The sequence below is a fragment of the Macaca thibetana genome, chromosome 14, assembly GCF_024542745.1.
Source record: "Macaca thibetana thibetana isolate TM-01 chromosome 14, ASM2454274v1, whole genome shotgun sequence".
Classification (NCBI taxonomy): domain Eukaryota; kingdom Metazoa; phylum Chordata; class Mammalia; order Primates; family Cercopithecidae; genus Macaca; species Macaca thibetana.
This window is the reverse complement of record NC_065591.1, coordinates 95937195-95957296: the sequence shown is the minus strand read 5'-3', so window position 1 is coordinate 95957296 and position 20102 is coordinate 95937195. Positions and strand designations below refer to the sequence as shown.

Below are 20102 nucleotides of genomic sequence, written 5' to 3'. Positions count from 1 at the left end.
GGAAATGATAAAACGTATCCTATTATTTCAAGAATCCTTTTTGTTTCAGTTATATAGAGATATAGAGATATACAGATATATAGATAAACACGTATACATATATGTGTTTGTGTGTGTAGTGTGTAAAATTGGGTCACAATGTAATGTAGTTTGTTGTCAAAAAAATTTTAAAATCACTGAGCTTTGAATATTTGAATGCTTCTAATAATTCTGAGCCTCAAATTTTCCATCTGCAAAATGGGCTTAAAAATAATTATTTTTGGCCTGATGCGGTGGCTCACACCTGTAATCCCAGCACTTTGGGAGGCCGAGGCGGGCGGATCACGAGATCAGGAGATCGAGACCATCCTGGCTAACATGGTGAAACCCTGTCTCTACTAAAAATACAAAAAAATTAGCTGAGCGTTGTGGCAGGCACCTGTAGTTCCAGCTACTCTGGAGGCTGAGGCAGGACAATGGTGTGAACCCGGGAGGCGGAGCTTGCAGTGAGCAGAGACCCTGGGTCACTGCACTCCAGCCTGGGTGACAGAGCGAGACTCTGTCTCAAAAAAAAAAGAAATTATGATTATTTTTAAGTTTATCCTGAGGATTAAGGGCACTAATATGCAAAGTACCTCGCATGGTGCCTGATTTACGTAGAAGACAAGCAAGCAAAGTAGCCTTTTACTAAAACTAATCCATTTAAAATTTAATTGATTAGGACCTTTTTAAGTATACACAGAATTACATCAAGACTTTAATGAAACTAATTTTTCAAACACTTTTCTATTTGTAAGACAATGATTTTTAAAAGTTAATCAATAAGGGCATTGCTTAATTAATTCATTTTGTTTAATGATTTTTCTTTGAGGTCATTGCTTTTCAATTCAGTATAGATGTTCCTAATTCATTCATTCATTCACAAATCATATTTTTAGGATTTGGAATATGGCCAAAGAAACATGAAATTTTTAGGAGAATCCAAATGTGTCCTATGAGGAACAGTTAAAGAATCTGGTGAAAACCTACTGAAGCCTAAAAATGAATATGTGGGCTGATATTCATTTCATATATTAAAAAGCTTATCTCATGCCAGAAAGATTAAATGTGGTCTTGGCAGAAGGAAGAATGAAGACCGACTTATTGGAAGTTATGGGACAATAGATTTCAGCTCAAAATCAGAAGCAAATACTTATACCTGAGATTTTCTCAAAACATTATAGCTACCTCAGAAGGGGTGTTCTTCTAAGAAGGTAGGATGGGTATGGTCAGATTTGGTATCATGCAAACTGTCTTTTATCTTAAAGATTCTGTGGCTAACTTTAATGGGTCAGACACCCTGAGGAGTCCCATGTGATATATGCAAATAAGACTTTTTTGCATAAAGGAACCTTAAAATTGAGTTCAGAAGAAGATGCTGAGGATTTTGCATATTTTTGTCTGTGAGAGAATCCATGAATTTATCAGGTCAATTTACATTTATTCATAAGCATTTTGCTTATCCCTGACTTTACTCTGAATGTCTTTGTTAATTACACTTGTCTTGAGTGCTTAATTACAAACAAAAGTAAGAAAGAAATCTGTCCGTTTGATCATTTTTAGTAGTTCTACTGGGTGTAAAACTTTGTGCAAATGTTGACCAGATTGGGAAATGGAAGCATGGGAACACCTATAGAGAAGAAAAATGGGAGGTGAATTGATATTGGCTGGAAGGGAAGAGGTGATTCTCTTTAGAAAGGGTGATTAGTATTACCAAGAAGCAAAACAAACAAAAAAGTATATGGGGATTATAAGGGAGAGTTATTTTTTTCTGTATCCTTTGGGAATGTTTTGTGTGGCTTTACATCTTGTTGGGAAAATAGAATAACTTAAAGGATATCCTAGATCATAATGAAGTTTTAGTGCTTGAAAAGTGACCCCCACTCAGGAAAAAAAAAAAAATTCATAGGTGAGGAATCTCAGTTGTAAAGTAGGTGAACTAATTTGTCTACGTAATTAAGTGTAATCAACGCATACACTTGTTGATTTTGAATCCACCGTTGTAATACCAGTCTTGATAAATTACTGTCCTGAAACATTTCCCCTGCATCTGATGGCCTCAGGAAGCTGCAACTTTTCTCTCACGTACTTTAGCCATGGGTTGCAATTAAGTCTAGGGACTTCCATTTTCCACTGTCAGTTCTAATAAAGACTAGCATTGTCGGAATGGATAATTCTGAATGAGGCCTTAGAGATCTTCTCATTCAAAAGTTTTCAAATGTTATTTGAACAGTGAACACATTTGTTCAAACAATATTGATGTAGCAGCAGCTTAATGTATAAAGCAGATTTTTACTTTAAAAAAGCGAGAGAGAGATGATCTAGTTGCAATGAGTATTAGAGAACCTGGACCACTGCCTGTGCCTACCTCTCACTCCCACTACTGTACAACTTGACTCCCAAGAAGTACCATAATTTCTTTTTTTTTAAAAAAAAATCTAATTTATTGCCTTTGTTTTACAGTGAGAGTTTCTTTGAATGCAGGGGAAATAGAAAATTAATGTAGCATCCTTGGAGATAAATCCACTTTCTCAAATATGGCAAAAATAGTCGTTAGCTGTGGATTGCAGGGTGACTGCAGGGGATCCAAGAGAAGGGAAGGTGTAAATATGAGGAAATTGGTCCTTATGCTGCCCCAAACAGACATGTGTAAGTATTAGTTAACATCACAGTGTAATTGACCCACCATTTCTAATGCCTTTCCGAAAGAAAACAAAACCTGTGAAAATGGGCATATTTCAATATAAAGAATTGTTAGTGCCGATGTGAAATAGTTTTATGTGGATGCCTTGTAAGGTCTGCAGCCATAGCATTTTTCCAGGGAATTCTACAAAATAGCAATAATTTGAATAAGCCACCTGTAATCTGATAGGATAGTGTCTCTAAAGGAAGAAGCTGGTTTTCTTTTTCATGGATTATCTGGAAATCAGCTGGAGCCTCCAGAGCCTTCCCAGGATGTCTTTCAGTGATCTCTGGACAAGGGAAATGGAAGAGGGACCAAGACCAAGGAATCAGGATTGATGCAGTTACCCATCTGAGAACGTAGTCCCAAGGCCAGGTTTAGTTGTTACTGATGATTTTTAATGATTACATTGCCAGTGAGCTCTTACTGTATAATTTCCGGGGACCTGAGCCTCCCTCAAGGTGGTGACATATTTATAACGTGCTTTAATGCTCTTTTCGTCCTGAATCCATGACCGAATGTGTAATTTCCTTGTCCGAAGACTCATCTTTCCCATTTACCATCCTAGAGCATAAGGGCAACTCTCCCTCAGGAAGAAAGTAAGTCTGCGTGCCAGTGGTGCCGATGACTAGCACATTTTTCTTCAAATCGATGGAACATTGATGTCTCCGGAGCATATCTAGGCCTAGAAGCATATCCATGGGTTGATCCTCAAGTATGGAGAAAGAGCACTGTAAGAAATCACCTTCAATTTGAATCTGAGCTAGATGAACACGGCCAATAATTCTCTGTGTGCCCACTCCTTTAGCAACCCCAGCCCACCGTCGGTCCACCAGCCTCATGATGTTACATCGCTCGGCACAAGCCTGGCTCATAATGGTCATCTGGGCGCCAGAATCAACAAAAGCCTTCAAAGGATGCCCATTCACTTTGCAGTTAATATAGAGCATCGTCACTTGTCCGAAACTCTCGGGGGCCTCTTCTATCGCTATATTCATGTTTTCTTCAATGTTCTGCTGCCGGATTTCCTCTTCTATTTTGGCCTGAGCTTCCCGGTCCAGGGGGTCGGCCGTGTAGAGATGAAGCCTCTCTTGCTCTCTCAAGGCCTTTTCCCTTTGCTGCGCCATCAGCACCTGAGAAAAGGTCTCAAGGCTTCCGCTGAGCAGGGCTTCCGCCAAGGGGGGGTTGCGTTCCTTGAGCAGCGACAGATCGTGCGGGTTGGAGAGCAGCATGCTGCGGATCAGGCCGGGGCTGCCCAGACCTTGCGGGACGCCCACCGTCTCTCCGGAGGCCAGGCCGTGTGACCGCTGGGCGGCGGGTGTGCGCTGCTGCTGCTGCCCTGGGTGCTGCGGGCGGGAGCTGGACGTCCCGGGCACCGCAATGCCGCTGAAGTCTATACGAGGCTGGTTCGGGGCACGCCCTGGAGCCCGGGGTCCCACATTGTCCTTCTGCAGTAAAACCACGACATCGCCATCTTTGAGGCCGTAGGAGCCCAGGGAACAGTGGTCCTCGATGAGGAGTCGCTCCATGTGGATGATCTGGATCTCTTCGGCGGGGACTCTGGACTCCGCCTCGCAGAGGACCTTGAAGTTTCGGAGCTCAAAGTCGGGGCTGACCTGGAGGGAGAAGGTGGCCTCGGAGAGGTCCCTCCGCACGCAGTACACGGTGATCAGCATGGCGAGGGCCCAGGCGGGCCAGGCGGGCAGAGGGCATGGGCGGCTCGCTGGCGGGCTGGGGCGGGCCTGCGTCGTTGGCGCCGCTGCTCCTCACGACTCCGTAGGTCAGGACCCCTCGGGCTCATTCACCTCTCAGAGAGGAGCGGACACTCATCTGTCTGGGGGCTGCCTCCCAGCCTCAGTGCCTGCCGTGTGGCCGGGTGGAGCCTTGAGGTAGCACGTTGTGTTCCAAAGTCCATTTGTAAGTGCGCGGTTTGGAACCTAGAATGCCTACTCCCATGGAAACACAATGGCTCAAAGCTGTCAGGTTTCAAGGCCAGCCCTTCGAAGCCTATTTAACACATGATATGAAAGAAATGACCAAATGACCTCAACACTTTTTTTTTTTTTTTTTTTTTGAGATAGGGTCTTATCCTGTCACCCAGGCTGGCGTGCTGTGGCATGATCACAGCTCACTGTAGCCTCGACCTCGTGGGCTCAAGCAGTCCTCCTTTCTCAGCCCCCTGAAAAGCTGGAACTACAGGCACAATCTACCATGCCCGGCTAATTGTTGTATTTTTTTTTTAATAGAGACGGGGTCTCACTATGTTGCCAGGGCTGTTTTTTTGTTCGTTTGTTTCAAGCAAATCCACCACACTTCGGCCTCCCAAGGTGTGAGCCAACGTGCCTCGTTTTTCAATACTTTCTAAACAGCATATTATCATTCGTTTTGTTCATATTAGAGTTGTATTCTTTGTACTTTTGTTTTTTCCCCAAACAGTAAGGATTTGTTTCTTGGCGTGGCAAGTACCATCGTATGTGCACAGTAGGAAAGTCAGACTTGGAGCCTGCCCTTGAGGAGCTCACATTTCTGGAAAGGGATAGACAGGTGAATGGGTAATCACAATACTAAAGGCAAAACCTTTTACAAAGACATTTTCAGGGTACTTACTGCCTTCAGTATCACCAACAGAACAGAGGATGTTTTCCTAAGGAGGAGACAAGCTGGATGTTGAAGGATGAGCATGTTTCAGGTGAAAAGTCTCACTCCAAATGAAAGCCGTTTCATGTTACAAAAGCAGGAATTTATGGCAAGGACTGTTATTTCTAGAGAAAGATGAGACATTTTATGCAATAAAATAATGTACATGACTTTGAGTACCAGGATATGAAACTGGAAAAAAAATTAGTTGGAGCCAATGTATGAAGTCATATGTGAATCTAAGGAGTTTAAATATTAAATATTATCAATTAACAATAATTCCCCCTCCAAAAAAGAAAGAAAAAAGAAGTAAGGAATGAAAGGAAAGGGAAAAGATTTGAAGCAGGTATTTGTGATTCTTTTTTTTAAATTGACTTAAGGAAGAGGCTTCTTGCAACACATGGAGGACATAACGTGGCAGGAGGGCCAGGTAGCAGGCTTTTCCGGTGGTTCAAAGAGGGAGCTGTTGCTAGAGTGTGGAAATGTCAGGAGGACTGAAGCCAAAGCAGTAGAGAAGAAACATGTTTCTTGAGTAAAATGGACAGAATGTGCATACATACCCCTTGGAGGTGGGGAGTGTAAAAGAAATGGAGTGTGTGGATAACACAGAGCATCTCTAAAATGGGATATAGGGTAGATCGGCCATTGCCTTGAAGGGAGTGAATGAATGAGATGAACCTTTGAGGTGACCCACTTGACATCAGTTCTGTAGGAAAATGCATTCAGGATGCCACCCTAGAGTCCAATATGCCTCTCTCTGACACTTGGGCACAGCCACCTTCCCCCTACTCTCCCCCACCCCAACTTACACACACATGTGTACACACACACACACACAGGAGGCTGTCATGATAAGGGTGAAAAGTCCTTCAAGGCAAATGATGATTGGGTAGAAATCCTTGCATGCCAGTTATTTTCCTCTATGTTTAATAAAGTGTTTTATGGCCAGGCGCACTAGCTTCCGCGTGTAATCACAGCACTTTGGGAGGCCGAGGCAGGCGGATCACGAGGTCAGGAGATCGAGACCATCCTGGCTAACACGGTGAAACCCTGTCTCTCCTAAAAATACAAAAAATTAGCCGGGCTTGGTGGCAGGCGCCTGTAGTCCCAGCTACTCTGGAGGCTGAGGCAGGAGAATGGCATGAACCTGGGAGGTGGAGATTGCAGTGAGCCGAGATTGCGCCACTGGCATCCAGCCTGGGTGACAGAGCGAGATTGCATCTCACAAAATAGTGTATTGCACGTACAGAACTCATGTTTCCCTGGCTTGGTCCTCTCAGGTGTACCTACTTGTGAACCAAGATAGTCAATATCCTCTGCCTAGTCCCCCACTTCTTTAAAGTGTTGTTACAAGGACAACATTATACCATTATACCATTATGGAGAGAAAGAAGTTCACATCAGCCTAAAGAATTATTTTCTCATGCGTTTGTCTCTGATGGAAGACTATGTCTCACTCACTGCTCTAATTATCATAATGTTTCCATACTCATATTTGCTTATATTAGAAACGTTGACGGAACACCCAGTGTATGTGAAGCATGTGCTAAGTTTTAGGGAAACAGAGACGAATAATGTTAAATATAGGCTGTATTCTTAAAGGAGCTCACAGTCTGACTTAGGGCACATGCACACACACAAATTGAGGTGTAAAAAAATAGCACAGTAGGAACCATGATACCTTAGGAGAAATTAATAATATCTGGAGAAGAGATGAAGAAGCTGGTGAGGGATGTTGGGCAGAGAAGACATCCTGAAAGAGCTGGGTTTAGAAAGATGACAAGGAGTCAGCCTTGCCGGGTGGGCCAGAGTGGAGACGCAAAGGCTGAGAAGGAAGATGACCTGACTTAGAGCTTTCAACTGGAAAGACAGTGTTTCATGATATGAGGATTTTTTTTTTTTAATTTTAAGAAAAAAAAAATCTAGCATTGTAATTTTCACCATTTTTACAGATGAATGACCCTTTGACTCAATAATATTATGTTATGGTTCTTTGTACCCTGACAAGTTTATCAGAGATTACTAGTGGTTTCTCCTGAGTTTGGAAACAATTATCATGTGAGATGTCACATGCAAACCACTCTGCTAAAGAACAGATTGAGAAACCAGTAAGACTTAAATTCAGTGTTCCTTTATCTTTTTTTCCCCAAATAGCTTTGTACAATTTGTTCTTAAAACCATAGCGAGGGGGATTATACTGGGACTTTTATTTTTTTAATAGCAGATGAAATTATTTTTGTAGGATAAGCTTCCTTTTGTTTTTCATAAAGCAAAAATTGTGAGTTCACATGAAAAGAAACTAACATTTTTTATACCATTGCCTTCATACTGAACATACTTAAATTCTATGTGATATATTTTATTATCTCACTGTAATTTTTTACTTTGGGTGGCATTTTACATTTATGTGTTTTTCAGCATTTTACCTTTTACTGAGAACAGACACTGGAAAGCAAAAAGCCTCAAGGTCTGGCCAATGAGCTGTCATCATTCCATAGGTCACAGGATGTCAGAGTTGGCAGGGATCCTTTGGATTCCATAGTCCAGCCACCCATCCAGCCCTTAAATCTGTTGCAAAACAGCCTGGAATCTGTAAAGATAAACACAGTCCCCTGTGTTTAGTGCTTCTGTGTAGACATTATTTGATTCTTTCATTTTACCCAGCATGATTTGTGATTCAAATACTGTGTGTATAATTCTCCCAACTCAAAACTTTAAATGAAAACGTCTTCTGACTGTATAATGAACTTGGAGATATTGGAAATATGTGTATATATATAAAAATATAATATATCTATATACACGTACACATACACACACGCACACACCTAAACATAAACTGTTGTTATACCATAAATCCCTATCATATAGTCTGTTGAGAAACGGGTTATCTGAATTATTGAGGTGTGTAAATCTAAGTAACCGAGGTTATCAAAACTTTTCTTGAGGAATTCTTTGTGAAGTATATTCCCTTACTTTTATCCCTTAGTAAGTACAATATAAGAACATAATTAAATCTTTTTTGATAAGTGAGATTACTGCAGAGTCTCCAGGCTATCACTCAGAAATCAATTCTGATTGTGTGGCCTAAATGCCCAGAAAACAGAAGAGATGGTACTGATTTCATACTAACCAAGTAAATAACCCCAAAGTTATTGTTTGGAATAAATCCACAATACCTTTTGTAATTTGCCTCTTTCTAAAAACTTAATGCAGCAAAAAAGAAAAAACGAAAATGAAATCCAGATAACTGATGGTTTCAGTTATGATAGTTGATATTGAAACTACTATCTCTTGCTATACTAAGCAAAATAATTGTCTTTTTAGTGAAAAAAAAATAGAATACCTATACATAAATGTCACTATGTAACATATACAATAATTAAACCATGCTAAATACATACATTTGCTTGCTACATTGGGATTTCTTCCTTTAAGTATGTACCTGGTATTACCTTTAATGTGTAATGAAGACTTATTAAGAGAGTTAAATCATAACTTGAGATTTTCAGCGCAATTTAGAAAAGATAGAGAATTTTAAAAGCTGTACCCTTAGGTTAAATAACTAATTTTTTCATAATTGTTTTATTTGCTTTACAGTAATACAATAGTTTCACTGCCCTTCAACCTGGTCTTCATTATTCTCCAGCCTGTTAAGATATTTTATTGGAAACTAGGTGGATGCTGTCTGCATCAGGGATCTCCAAAATTATTTATGGGTGGTTTAATGTGAATGTAAATACAGGTTGAGTTTCCCTTATCTGAAGTGCTTGAGACTAGAAATGTTTGAAATTTCATAGTTTTTTGAAGTTTTGGAATATTTGCTTATGCACAATGAGGTGTCTTTAAAATGAGACCTAAGTATAAACACGAAATGTATGTATGTTACAAATGCACCTTATTCACTTAGCCTAAAGGTAATTTTATACGATAATTTGTGCATGAAACAAAGTTTTAACTTACATTTTGACTAAGACCCCTCTCATGAGGTCAGGTGTGGAATTTTCCACTTGTGTCATCATGTTGGCACTCAAAAGGTTTTAGATTTTCGAGCTTTTTGGATGTCAGATTTATGGTTTAAGGATGTTTGGCCTGTAATTAGTGGATATCATAGTTTAACTTTATGAATTTGTTGATGGTACTACATACTTACTTATCATACAATAAAAATTCTCAAAATGACCACTTTCCATGTTATCCACATACACTCACCTCTGTGACATGAGACTCTTAACTTTAGTGTACAGAGTAATAGCATGCAGTCCACCCAAGCAGGAAAGATCTAGCCGCTGGCCAAGACACCTCAAAAGGTATTTATATGGCACATCGCTTCATTTATGGTGACATTTTGGGCCAGTCTTTATAGAATGAAATTTATTACCTTCCAAATAGGACAGAGTATATTGAGAGATTCCAAAGAAATTTTTAAAAGTGTACCATAACAACATGGTCATTTAGATATTTTATGAATTATGTACATGATAGGTAATGTTTCCACAGCTGTCTTATAAAAGACAAAATTTCAGATTGTTGTTTATGTAGCTTTCTCTAGTCTAAACAGCAGCTGAGTTAATTGATTACCATAGTAATTAGCATGGCTAAAGCCCATCTGTCTATAGAATTTAATTGTATTCCAACCATGAAAATGAAAAACAAAGCCTAATCAACAAAAGCTTCACTTTTTGAAACAACAAATGTGGATCAACTCACCTATTTTTCTCAGAAAAATTAAATTTAGCAGCCTGTATAGAAGGAGAATTCCTTCTTAGGCCATCCCAATGGTATCTAGTCCATAGCATATTGTATTTTATTTTTTAAATGGTTTGGGAACATTAATGTCTCTGCAGGTTGTCTCTCTATTCTGAAAGATGTGGCACTCCCATGCCCATCCTCTGTTCCATTACGCTTATGAATATTCCATCTCACTCAGCTCATAAAATGTGCTTAACTGCTGATATGCTCTTGTTTACTTATGTATTGGCAAAATATTTCGGTGCTACTTATTCACAGAAGTAGTTGGAGGCCTCCAGAGGACAGGAACTAATCAGAGTAACCACGTACTCTAGCTTTCAAAATCAGGGAACCAATTTATGATGCTGAAGAGAAGATAGTATCATTGATTTTTTTTTTTCTTTACAGGCCTTAAATGAAATAGAACTGAAATCTCTCAGGCAACTCTAAAAAAACTGTTTTTGTCTTTTATTTTTCTGCATTTTTTTTTTTTTTTTTACTTCAAAACAACTTAAAACACTATTAACTGTGAACAAAGACTTGGTTTTATTTCATGTTCTTACTGCAGTGTTTTTTATCTAGAATGTAGGGTTGTGGTGGCTCCTTCCTGCCTGTGGCTAAGAGACAAGAAACCCAGTGTTCCAAGGATAACTTGTAAATTACTATTTACACAAATGAAATATACTGGCGTTAGACTGACATCAAAAAATGAAGCCCCACTGTAGTTGAGGTTTCTGATATTAAAATTGGGCTCTGAGACCATTTCTTTATAGAAAATGTAACGCAAACAGGATTATCAGCTCCTCAATATGCAACAAGCCAATCCCTGGAGAAAAAAAAAAACAAAAAAAAAAAAAAAAAAAAACAGAAAAGAGGACAAATTCAACTAAGAGGCATAATTTGTATTCGTAGGGATGTATATATCTAGCAGTTAGCCTTAGGTCTGTACCTTCTCTGTTATAGTGTTAGGTAAGATCACCCCTTTATGATATTGGATTTTTAAATCTAAAACAACTAGGATTATCCTAAATACAAGTTGCCTTCCTAAGAAAAAGGAATCCATGCTATGCTTTTTTTTTTTTCTTTGACGGAGTCTCACTCTGTCGTCCAGGCTGGAGTGCAGTGGCGCGATCTCGGCTCACTGCAAGTTCTGCCTCCCAGGTTCACGGCATTCTCCTGCCTCAACCTCCCGAGTAGCTGGGACTACAGGCACCCGCCACAACGCCCGGCTAATTTTTTATATTTTTAGTAGAGATGGGATTTCACCGTCTTAGCCAGGATGGTCTCGATCTCCTGACCTCTTGATCTGCCCGCCTCGGCCCCCCAGAGTTCTGAGATTACAGGCATGAGCCACCATGCCTGGCCTATGCTTTTTAATCTAATAGGCTGTAAGCTATAACTTCTTACCAAGGAGGTCAGGAGATTTGTTCTTTGAAAATATCAATTCAGTCTGCCCTCGTGACCAAAAAGAGTCAACAAAATGCAGGCATCTGCAAAAAACTAGTATCAAAATTTAATCAATGTATGTTATTCTATTTTGTTATAAAAGGACAGTATTCTATATCTGCAGTTCTGGAAAAATAGTCACATAAACACACAAGAACTGGATAAGATACAAATTGGTGACATAGAAAGCCTGTTGTGGCTTTGAAGTCACAAAAGTAGAGCTTACGTGCCCTGGATTTGTCACTTTTTATCTGAATGTCCTTGGACAAAGCATTAATTTATCTGAACTTCATTATCCTCTTATGTAAAATGAGGATGATGACAATAATCTCTTTTCCATAGGATTTTGCTGTGGACTTAATGGATAATTTGAATTTGTCTTGTAAACAGAGAAGCACTCTACCAAAGTATGTTATTTTTCCTCATATGAGTGAAAACAATAATTAATAACCTGGAAAAGTAAGACAAGAGGATGGAATTCATAAATGCTAAAGAACATGTGTAGATTAATTTTTAACTCCTTATTGACTAGGACCAGGTCAGAACTGTCACAGCTCCCTTCAACCTTGCATTCATTCCAGGATGCCGCAGATGGTTCATAACAATCTTGATCACCAAATCTGTTTCAAAACCAGGGAGTAACTTTCAAAAGTTGAATAAATACATCCTTTCATTGGATATGATTGTATCGTGTTCTTGAATGTCATTTTTAACCATAGCAGTCTGCAAGGTGTTCTTGGAGCTTAAATAAAGTAGATAACAAAGTCTTTGTTCATAAGGTGCTTATAGAATTGTTAAGCAGACACAGCACAATGAAAAGACAATCTGTTCATCATAATTAATAGTGAAAAAGTGTAGTACATTAAGTTAGGTTAATATGGCTTATCTTGTGTGCAACAAAACTGTTGAACTTGACATCAAGCCTATAAGTATAGTCTTTTCTATAAGTTACTATTTGGAATCCCTGTTGGGTAAGTTTATTTGTTGCATGGAACAATGAAAGAGTCTCAGTCCACAGGACACTTCCCTCAAAGGCTTTTTAAAAAAAAAAACAAAAAACAAAAACAAATCCCCAAAACAAATTACAGAGTTAAGCAGATCAAACATTTCACAGTGAATGCCCAGAGTTATTTGGACTAGACATTGTAACCATGAGGCCATAAGGTTTTCAAGCCTAGGGGACTGCTCTAGACAAATGATAGCAGGCATCCAAATGTTCCTTTAAAAACTGGAATTTTTTAAAATGGGATTTTGACAGAGGTCATTGATCTGTGGTCATGGGATAACAGATGAATTATCTCAAATCTGGTGCTTCAAACTTTTTTAGTAGTGTGCATCATGGTTTAAAAAAATGTTTTTTGGTCACATTCAATATTTGTATATTTACAAACTATATGTCATATTGTAAAACATAAGATATAAAATGGATGGAAATTATAAATGGGTTAGTTAATATATGTACAAATTAAATGTCCAGTATTTTCTGACACTCACCAATAGATCTTAAGGTGCAGAAACCTCACTTCTGAAACTATTAGAAGACAATTCATTCCCTGTTGCTTTGAGTGAATGGCCAAGGATCAGGTTTCCTTTCCAGATGGCATGGATTAGGATCAAAATCGGAAGGCAAGGAAAGTGTAGTCTGAGAAGCACAAAGGGAAAGCAAACATATAGGCACTTTCATGGGCACAGACTAGCCTCTCCTGATACAGTATTCATCAAGTGGAGGTCAGGAGAAGATAGTGTTACAGCTATGGCTGCAGAGTTGGGAGCAACAGCAGCAATGGCCGGAGCAGCAGGAACACAGTCCTACCTACCCCAACTTTCACCCTTCCTGTCCCAGTATAGGGTGCAGAAATGCAAAGGCCACCTGAGAGCCCATGTGGTGCCTAACAGATATGTGGGTGAGTCCAAGAGAAAAGGTCAAAATAAGGACAGCACAGCAGGTTTAGAAAGACATTACCTCTGCTTCCTAGAGGCTGGAAACTCATCACTTCTTTGGAAAGGCAGACAAGTGAGCAAACAGCACTATGATTCTGTGATGCTTCTTCTTTTGAAGCAGACAGTGTTGCTGCCCTGCCTCATCTCCCTGTGCTCACGTTTGTGTTCCTACAAATGCTGACACCTTCCCCTTTCCAGTGCCCTGGGGTCTTAGTTTCTCTGCTCTTGGGAGGTTTGCTCAGGCCACCTCAGTGAGGAAATGCTGAGGCTTTCATACCCTTAGGGGAAACTCTGGGGTCTTATCCTGGTCTCAGTCTATCCACTTTCTCACCTGTAGTTCCTGGGATGACCTCTCAAATAAAGACTGCCTGCATCTACATCCTTGTCTCAATGTCAGCTTCTGGGGAGAAACAAACCAGAACTGAATTTGGCAGGAGTGGGAATGTTTTATATTTTATCCATTGTATCAATTGTGTTGTGTTTGTTTTTCTCAAGTAATTTTTTCTAGAGTCTCAAACAATTCATGTAGATTTGACGGAAAGCTAGACACAATTGAACCCCATACCATCTGGTCAAAATTTTGGTGCTTGTGTCAAGGTTCCATTTTGGTGTGTAGCTTTCATTAATTCTGCATGTTCTGTAACAGTGTTCTCAACTTTTGCTTTAAATTGGCTGATTCAGCTTTAAAAGTGCCTGTCAGTAGATCTCAAACTTTTATATAGTTGGTAATTACAGTATGTAATAAAATGTATCAGACTGACAGTTTGGCATAAGCCCTAAGGGCATGGGCTTTGGATGTGCCAAGATTTGAGTCCCCACTTTGACACTTGTAGTTCTACACAAAAGTTTCTTTACATTTGAAAGAATGATCTCAATGTTGATATCCTATTGACTCCTGAAAAATATACATAGCATTGACTTGGGGGTTATTCTAAAGTATCAATCACTTATGATATTCAGTTAGATTGAGCAATGTAACTTGGTAGGACATGCTTCATATTCTGCCCACAACTTCTTGAGAGCTGTTCTTCAATAGCGATTATACAGATTTGACACTTACATGTGCAAATAGGTCATTTGTATGCACATTTTTGACAGAGACCTATGTATCCATCTCATTGCTTTGACAGTACAGTCATGCACCACTTAATGACAGGGATACTTTTGAGAAATGCATCTTTAGGTGATTTCATCATTGTGTGAACAACATAGAATGGACTTACCCAAACGTACGTAACCTACAACGCTATATGGTATAGCCTATGGCTTCTAGGCTTCAAACCTGTGCAGCGTGTTACTGTACTGAATACTGTAGAGAACTGGAACACAATGGTATTGTGTATCTAAACCTAAGTACAGTCAAAATACAATGTTATTATCTTATGGGACTACTGTCTTATGTGCAATTTGTCATTGAGGGAAACATTATGTGTTGTGTGATTGTATTAGAAAACATTAGAGGTACACCAGCTTAAGTGTCAGTTATTTGTATGTAATTCAGTCAACTCACTGTGGTTCCTTGAAGAAAATTCATGTGCTCTGACCATTTCTTTTACATGTGGAATGTCTACAGCAGCGTGATTACTGACAAATAAAACTGCTCTTTTTTTTTTTTTTGCATGGTACCTTCATATTCAAATGTATCCTTAAAGCCTATACTTAGAGATATTAATCCTTTTGATTTACCTATTTTATCCTAATTCATAGCCCAAGATGAAAACTTCTTTTTGATACTCAATGCCAAGTTAAACATTTTATGAGACCTTTTCATTTACCAAGTTCCCAAAGGAAAGCACCTCTTCAGTCATGTGACATTTTTTCCTGAGAGCTTTAGTTAATGTTACATGTATGGCATATGTTTAAGTTTATAAGAGGTTGCCTAAAGAAAAACTGTTGGGGAAATGCTTGGCATCATATTAATGCAAGTCAGTATGTCTCAAGTTTGTCTACCTTTTTTTCTTATATTAGCAATGTTTGCATATTAAAATATGGCTAATGAATGATAGAAGTACATGTTGTGGTCATTTTGCTCTGAAGTAGACTTTTAGTGATAACAGGGAAATTGGTCCTAAAAGTTCTTCAGTAAATGCATAAGCTGTGATCGGCTTCTTGCCAACCTGTATCCATCTGATAGTTGGTAGCTATAATAGTTCATCATTGGAAGAAAAATGCTGAGCAGATTTCCAGATCATGTTGACTTAATCTTTATTCTATGGCTACATAATGTGTTTCATGAAAAAGTTATGTGACATTTCTTAACAGTAGATTGTGTTTACATGATAGTAACACTGGACAGTATGAAAAATTGTACAATTTACTAAGAATGGATCGATAGCGTGGTTTTATATACTAAAGCCAGAATTATGGATATAAAGAATAAACATCTTTTTTTCTCTTCTACTCAAAATTAACACTTCTTAAATCTTACCCAGTAGGAAGGAACATTTCTGGAATGATTATATAAACCTGTCTTTGGTGGATTGAGTGAAATGGCAGATACCTCACCTTAATTGCAAAAGGGCCATTGAAGCTTGTGATATCAAGAGCTCCCTGTAAAGCCAGGATGGATGACATTCTATTCGAAAAGCATTAGAGCAAAGAAGTTTGTAGTTCAGAAAGATGTAAATAAAATACTGCTCAGATGGCATTTTCTATTGCTTACCTTGCAGCTGTTATTTACTAGAGATTCTGGTTATTTAATTATACGTTTTTTGAGGAGATACTCAAGGTCATAGTTGCAGCAGATTTTTAATTATATACAAAGCTATAAAAAGTGGAACATTTCACCCTGGGGAGCCCCCCAAAATGACTGTAACCACTTTATTAAGTGAGCTACCACAGAGATTGGCTATGGTTACTAAATCAAAGGTTTGTGTATATGTTTTGTTCCTTGGGCAATCATTGTTCCATAGTTCTCATTTTTCACTATCTGGAAGTGCAAACCAATAAACCTTTCAGGAAAAGAACACAAATTTTATATTTTTTATAGTTATTACCCACATAGTGTTCAGGAAACTTTACCAACAAAAATAGCCTATAAACTTAGAGTGTGTGTGTCTACGTGTATGCATATACATATATATCTATGTACACACACACTAAATTTTGTATGTGTATACACATATATATGTACACACAGACAATATGTTTATAGTGTATGTATATATATTGAGATATACATATATAATATTTTCTAAATATTTGTTAGTGTTCAAATATATATACTAAATTTTGGCTTAGCGTAGTAAAAACAAACTGAGACAAAATACCGTATCACTTTTATTTTTGTAAATTGTAAGGTCAGTTTTTTTCCTTTCCCCTAACGTGGTTGCAGTCAGGTATTTTGGAAATTGACCTTAGGAATTTGGAGGGGTAAAATCTATTCTTTATTTGTGCTGCAGGTTTTATGTTACTGTAATGTCATACTTCCAAACAATAATTACAAAAGCATTATCCTATAAGAAGTCCTATTTGTCCAGTCTATGCACAGAGTCTACGTAAATTAGTGCAATTGACTCTTTAAGGCTGTTGAGTCCAACTATTAATCTTGAGCAGCATCCCAGTGGAGTCCATTATGTTAGAACTTGAAGGAAGAACACGAAGGATTGTAGATCAATTGAGTCCGCAGTGTGAAATACAAACTCTACTTTTACTTTAGCATAACTATTTTAAGAAAACAAACTGAAGAGTAGACCCCAATATATTTCAACCTGCTAGCATTCTATTATTAGGTTAAAATCCCTACTCTTTTGTAAATGATTAAAATCTCTGTTATATTCCAGTTTGAAACATTCTTCTTTCATTAACGAAGTACTGGTCTTTGTGCTTATGTTCTCTTTTTGTCCTTTGCTACATTAACTGAGGTAGAAAATAAGGAAGAATGGTTGTTTCCCTGTATTAGAGTCCTGATGGGATTCTTAGCACTTGTGAAATTGATGGGTTTTTAACACCTGCCTGAATGTGCTACTCATAAACTTGGCCATTAATACTCCTTCCTCTATGCCTGTACCCAAGGTATTAGTATTCCCCCAACAATGCTATCCATCTCAGCAGCCCTCTTCCACCCAAGCTTTGGAAGGTGCTGTTCTAATGTGAACTGGCTAGCTCTTAGCATAATAAGCTGTATAACGACCATCCCAAAACTCAGTGGCTTAAAACAGAAATCATTTTTTCTCTCTTGTGTTTGAGATCAAGTCGAGTTTGACAGACCTACACTAGGATTGGATGGTGCTGGCTCCCAGAGTCAGGTTGGATATAGATCTGCTCTATGTGTTTTTTATCTTTGGCATAACAGGCTACCCAATACATGTGCTTCTCATGGCAGCAGCAGAAGCATAAGAGGGTCAAGCAGAAACAGTGGATGACTCCTAAGGCTTAGGAGCACAATTAGTACCCAACACTTCTTTCTGCCTGCATTCTGTTGTCTCAGTCAATTCACATTCCCAGCCTCAGTATCAATGGTGCAGGAAAATAAATTGGTTGACATTAGAGGGAGTACTACAAAGTCAAATGGCAAAGAATGTGGAAACTATAGAAAGATGAAGAACTCATTGGGAGGCCGAGACGGGTGAATCACGAGGTCAGGAGATCGAGACCATCCTGGCTAACACGGTGAAACCCCGTCTCTACTAAAAAATACAAAAAACTAGCCGGGCGAGGTGGCAGGTGCCTGTAGTCCCAGCTACTCGGGAGGCTGAGGCAGGAGAATGGCGTGAACCCGGGAGGCGGAGCTTGCAGTGAGCTGAGATCCGGCCACTGCACTCCAGCCTGGACGACAGAGCCAGACTCCGTCTCAAAAAAAAAAAAGATGAAGAACTCAAACAATAATACAACCTTCTATATCATACACTTAAAAATTGGCCTCTTTTCTCTCTCAAAACAATGCTGTGCAAGGCAGCTCTAGAATAATTCTTTGACTAATAAGACTAGTTATTCAGTAGGTCACTCTGAAGAGAATCAGTCCATTCCGAGTTTTCTGTAGACCAGTGCAGCTCAGATGGGATCCATGGACTAGCTGCCATTACATGAACCCTTTGCTTTTGGTCCACAAAAAGATAAAGCAGTTGTACCAAATGTAGATTAATTATGACCCCAGGTACATTATTCAGTTTGCTGAAATTGTTTTTATGGAGCAAGAAATTGTCAATGAAGGAAGCAGTATGTTTTGATTTTCAAGTTGGCTCATGGTATTCTTCATATAGCAGACAGGCACTTTGAGTAGCATTATCCAAGAGCTTGTCTAGAAAAATGTATTCCTTAATCTAGAATTTTGTTTCTTTCACTAACTATAGATTATACACATTTTCAGAACTGAAGTTAAAACATAATGAATTTGGTACTTTTATATTAGCATTATAGTTCCTTTCTGTTTGAAACTATTCAAACAGAATTGTTGACCAGTAGCACAGGTCTATGCAAGGAATAATGTAATATTAGGATAGATATGAAATTTGGCAATTATGTAAATGCATAAGAAAAATGAAGTATAAAATATGTCTATTTTCCAAGCCCAGTATTCCCAAAATATAGTCATTGCCCTAAATAGAAAAGTATGTTTTCCATTGCCTCTTCTATCATATTCTAAAAACATTTATTATGTTCCTTAATGTGTACAAGTTACCTATTTAAAATACATATGTGATGTAATAAAAATATATTGCTATTATTAATATTTATATGGTTTGTCATACATATTATCTCATTCTTATTGGATTGAAGCATATTTTCCATTTTTTACTTCCATTTAGAACCTATCAATAAATCATTTGTAATAGCTTTAGGAAAGATTAAATGGATAGAATCAGATCATACTTTATGGAGTTTATATTTTCAGTATTATGTTGACAGTCACAGTCATCACAAACTTAATTAGAAAAAAAAATTAATGAAATAGCTGCAGGGCCTAACATCTCTAGAAATAGTATCAAGGAAGGCCAAATTTAAAATACAGCATTAAGTATATATCTCCATCCCTACATTTTACTAGTGTGTTGCTTCTACTCTCTGAAGCAATAAATTGGCCTAGGAAACTACCTCTCCATCTTCTGAACTCCTAAAATATTTGCTGCCTAGAGATTTGTTTGGTGTTTATTTACTCATTGGTGTTATTTTTCTGTGCATCTATTTAGCTTAATGACGTTTGTGGACTGTTTTACATTTAGTAAAACATTTCCATATTTTTTATTTTTAGTGCTACAGCAGCCCCATGGAGATGTTAATGTTATCACTATTTTGTAGATGAAGGAACTGACATCTAGATTAGATAATTTTTTCCCAAAGACACACAACTAGAAACTAGTAGGGAACACTCCAAACACATCTTTATTTTTAAAAGTTCATTTATGTCAGCCCTTCTATAATAGACACAGAAAATATAACATGTGTGCAGCCATTTGTCTCCCTTCCATGCTCATGACAAAAACTAATGATTATAAATGCTAATATTTCCCCCAGATCATATCTACAGCCTCAGAGAACTTGTCAACACATTATTTCAGAAAGAGTCTTAACATTTTTGGAGTTGGCATTCAGAATTAAATATGTTTGATATTCCAGCTGTATATCTCACTTTGTTACATTTATATCTTTTGTCTCCCTGACCCTATCGTGTCTGCCATTGTACTTTGCATGAAATAATACATGCTAA

At 38.3% G+C, this 20102-nt stretch overlaps 2 protein-coding genes across 3 annotated transcripts in view; one reads left to right on the top strand and one right to left on the bottom strand.

The window, feature by feature from the left end:
• Positions 1-20102, top strand: part of PDGFD (platelet derived growth factor D) — a 246930-nt gene that overhangs the window by 117296 nt on the left and 109532 nt on the right. The gene's annotated exons all lie outside the window — the stretch shown is intronic.
• Positions 2450-4612, bottom strand: DDI1 (DNA damage inducible 1 homolog 1). Its single transcript, XM_050758866.1, has one exon. It carries the CDS (start codon positions 4375-4377, stop codon positions 3187-3189), a length of 1191 nt encoding a protein of 396 aa, XP_050614823.1. The 5' UTR covers positions 4378-4612; the 3' UTR covers positions 2450-3186.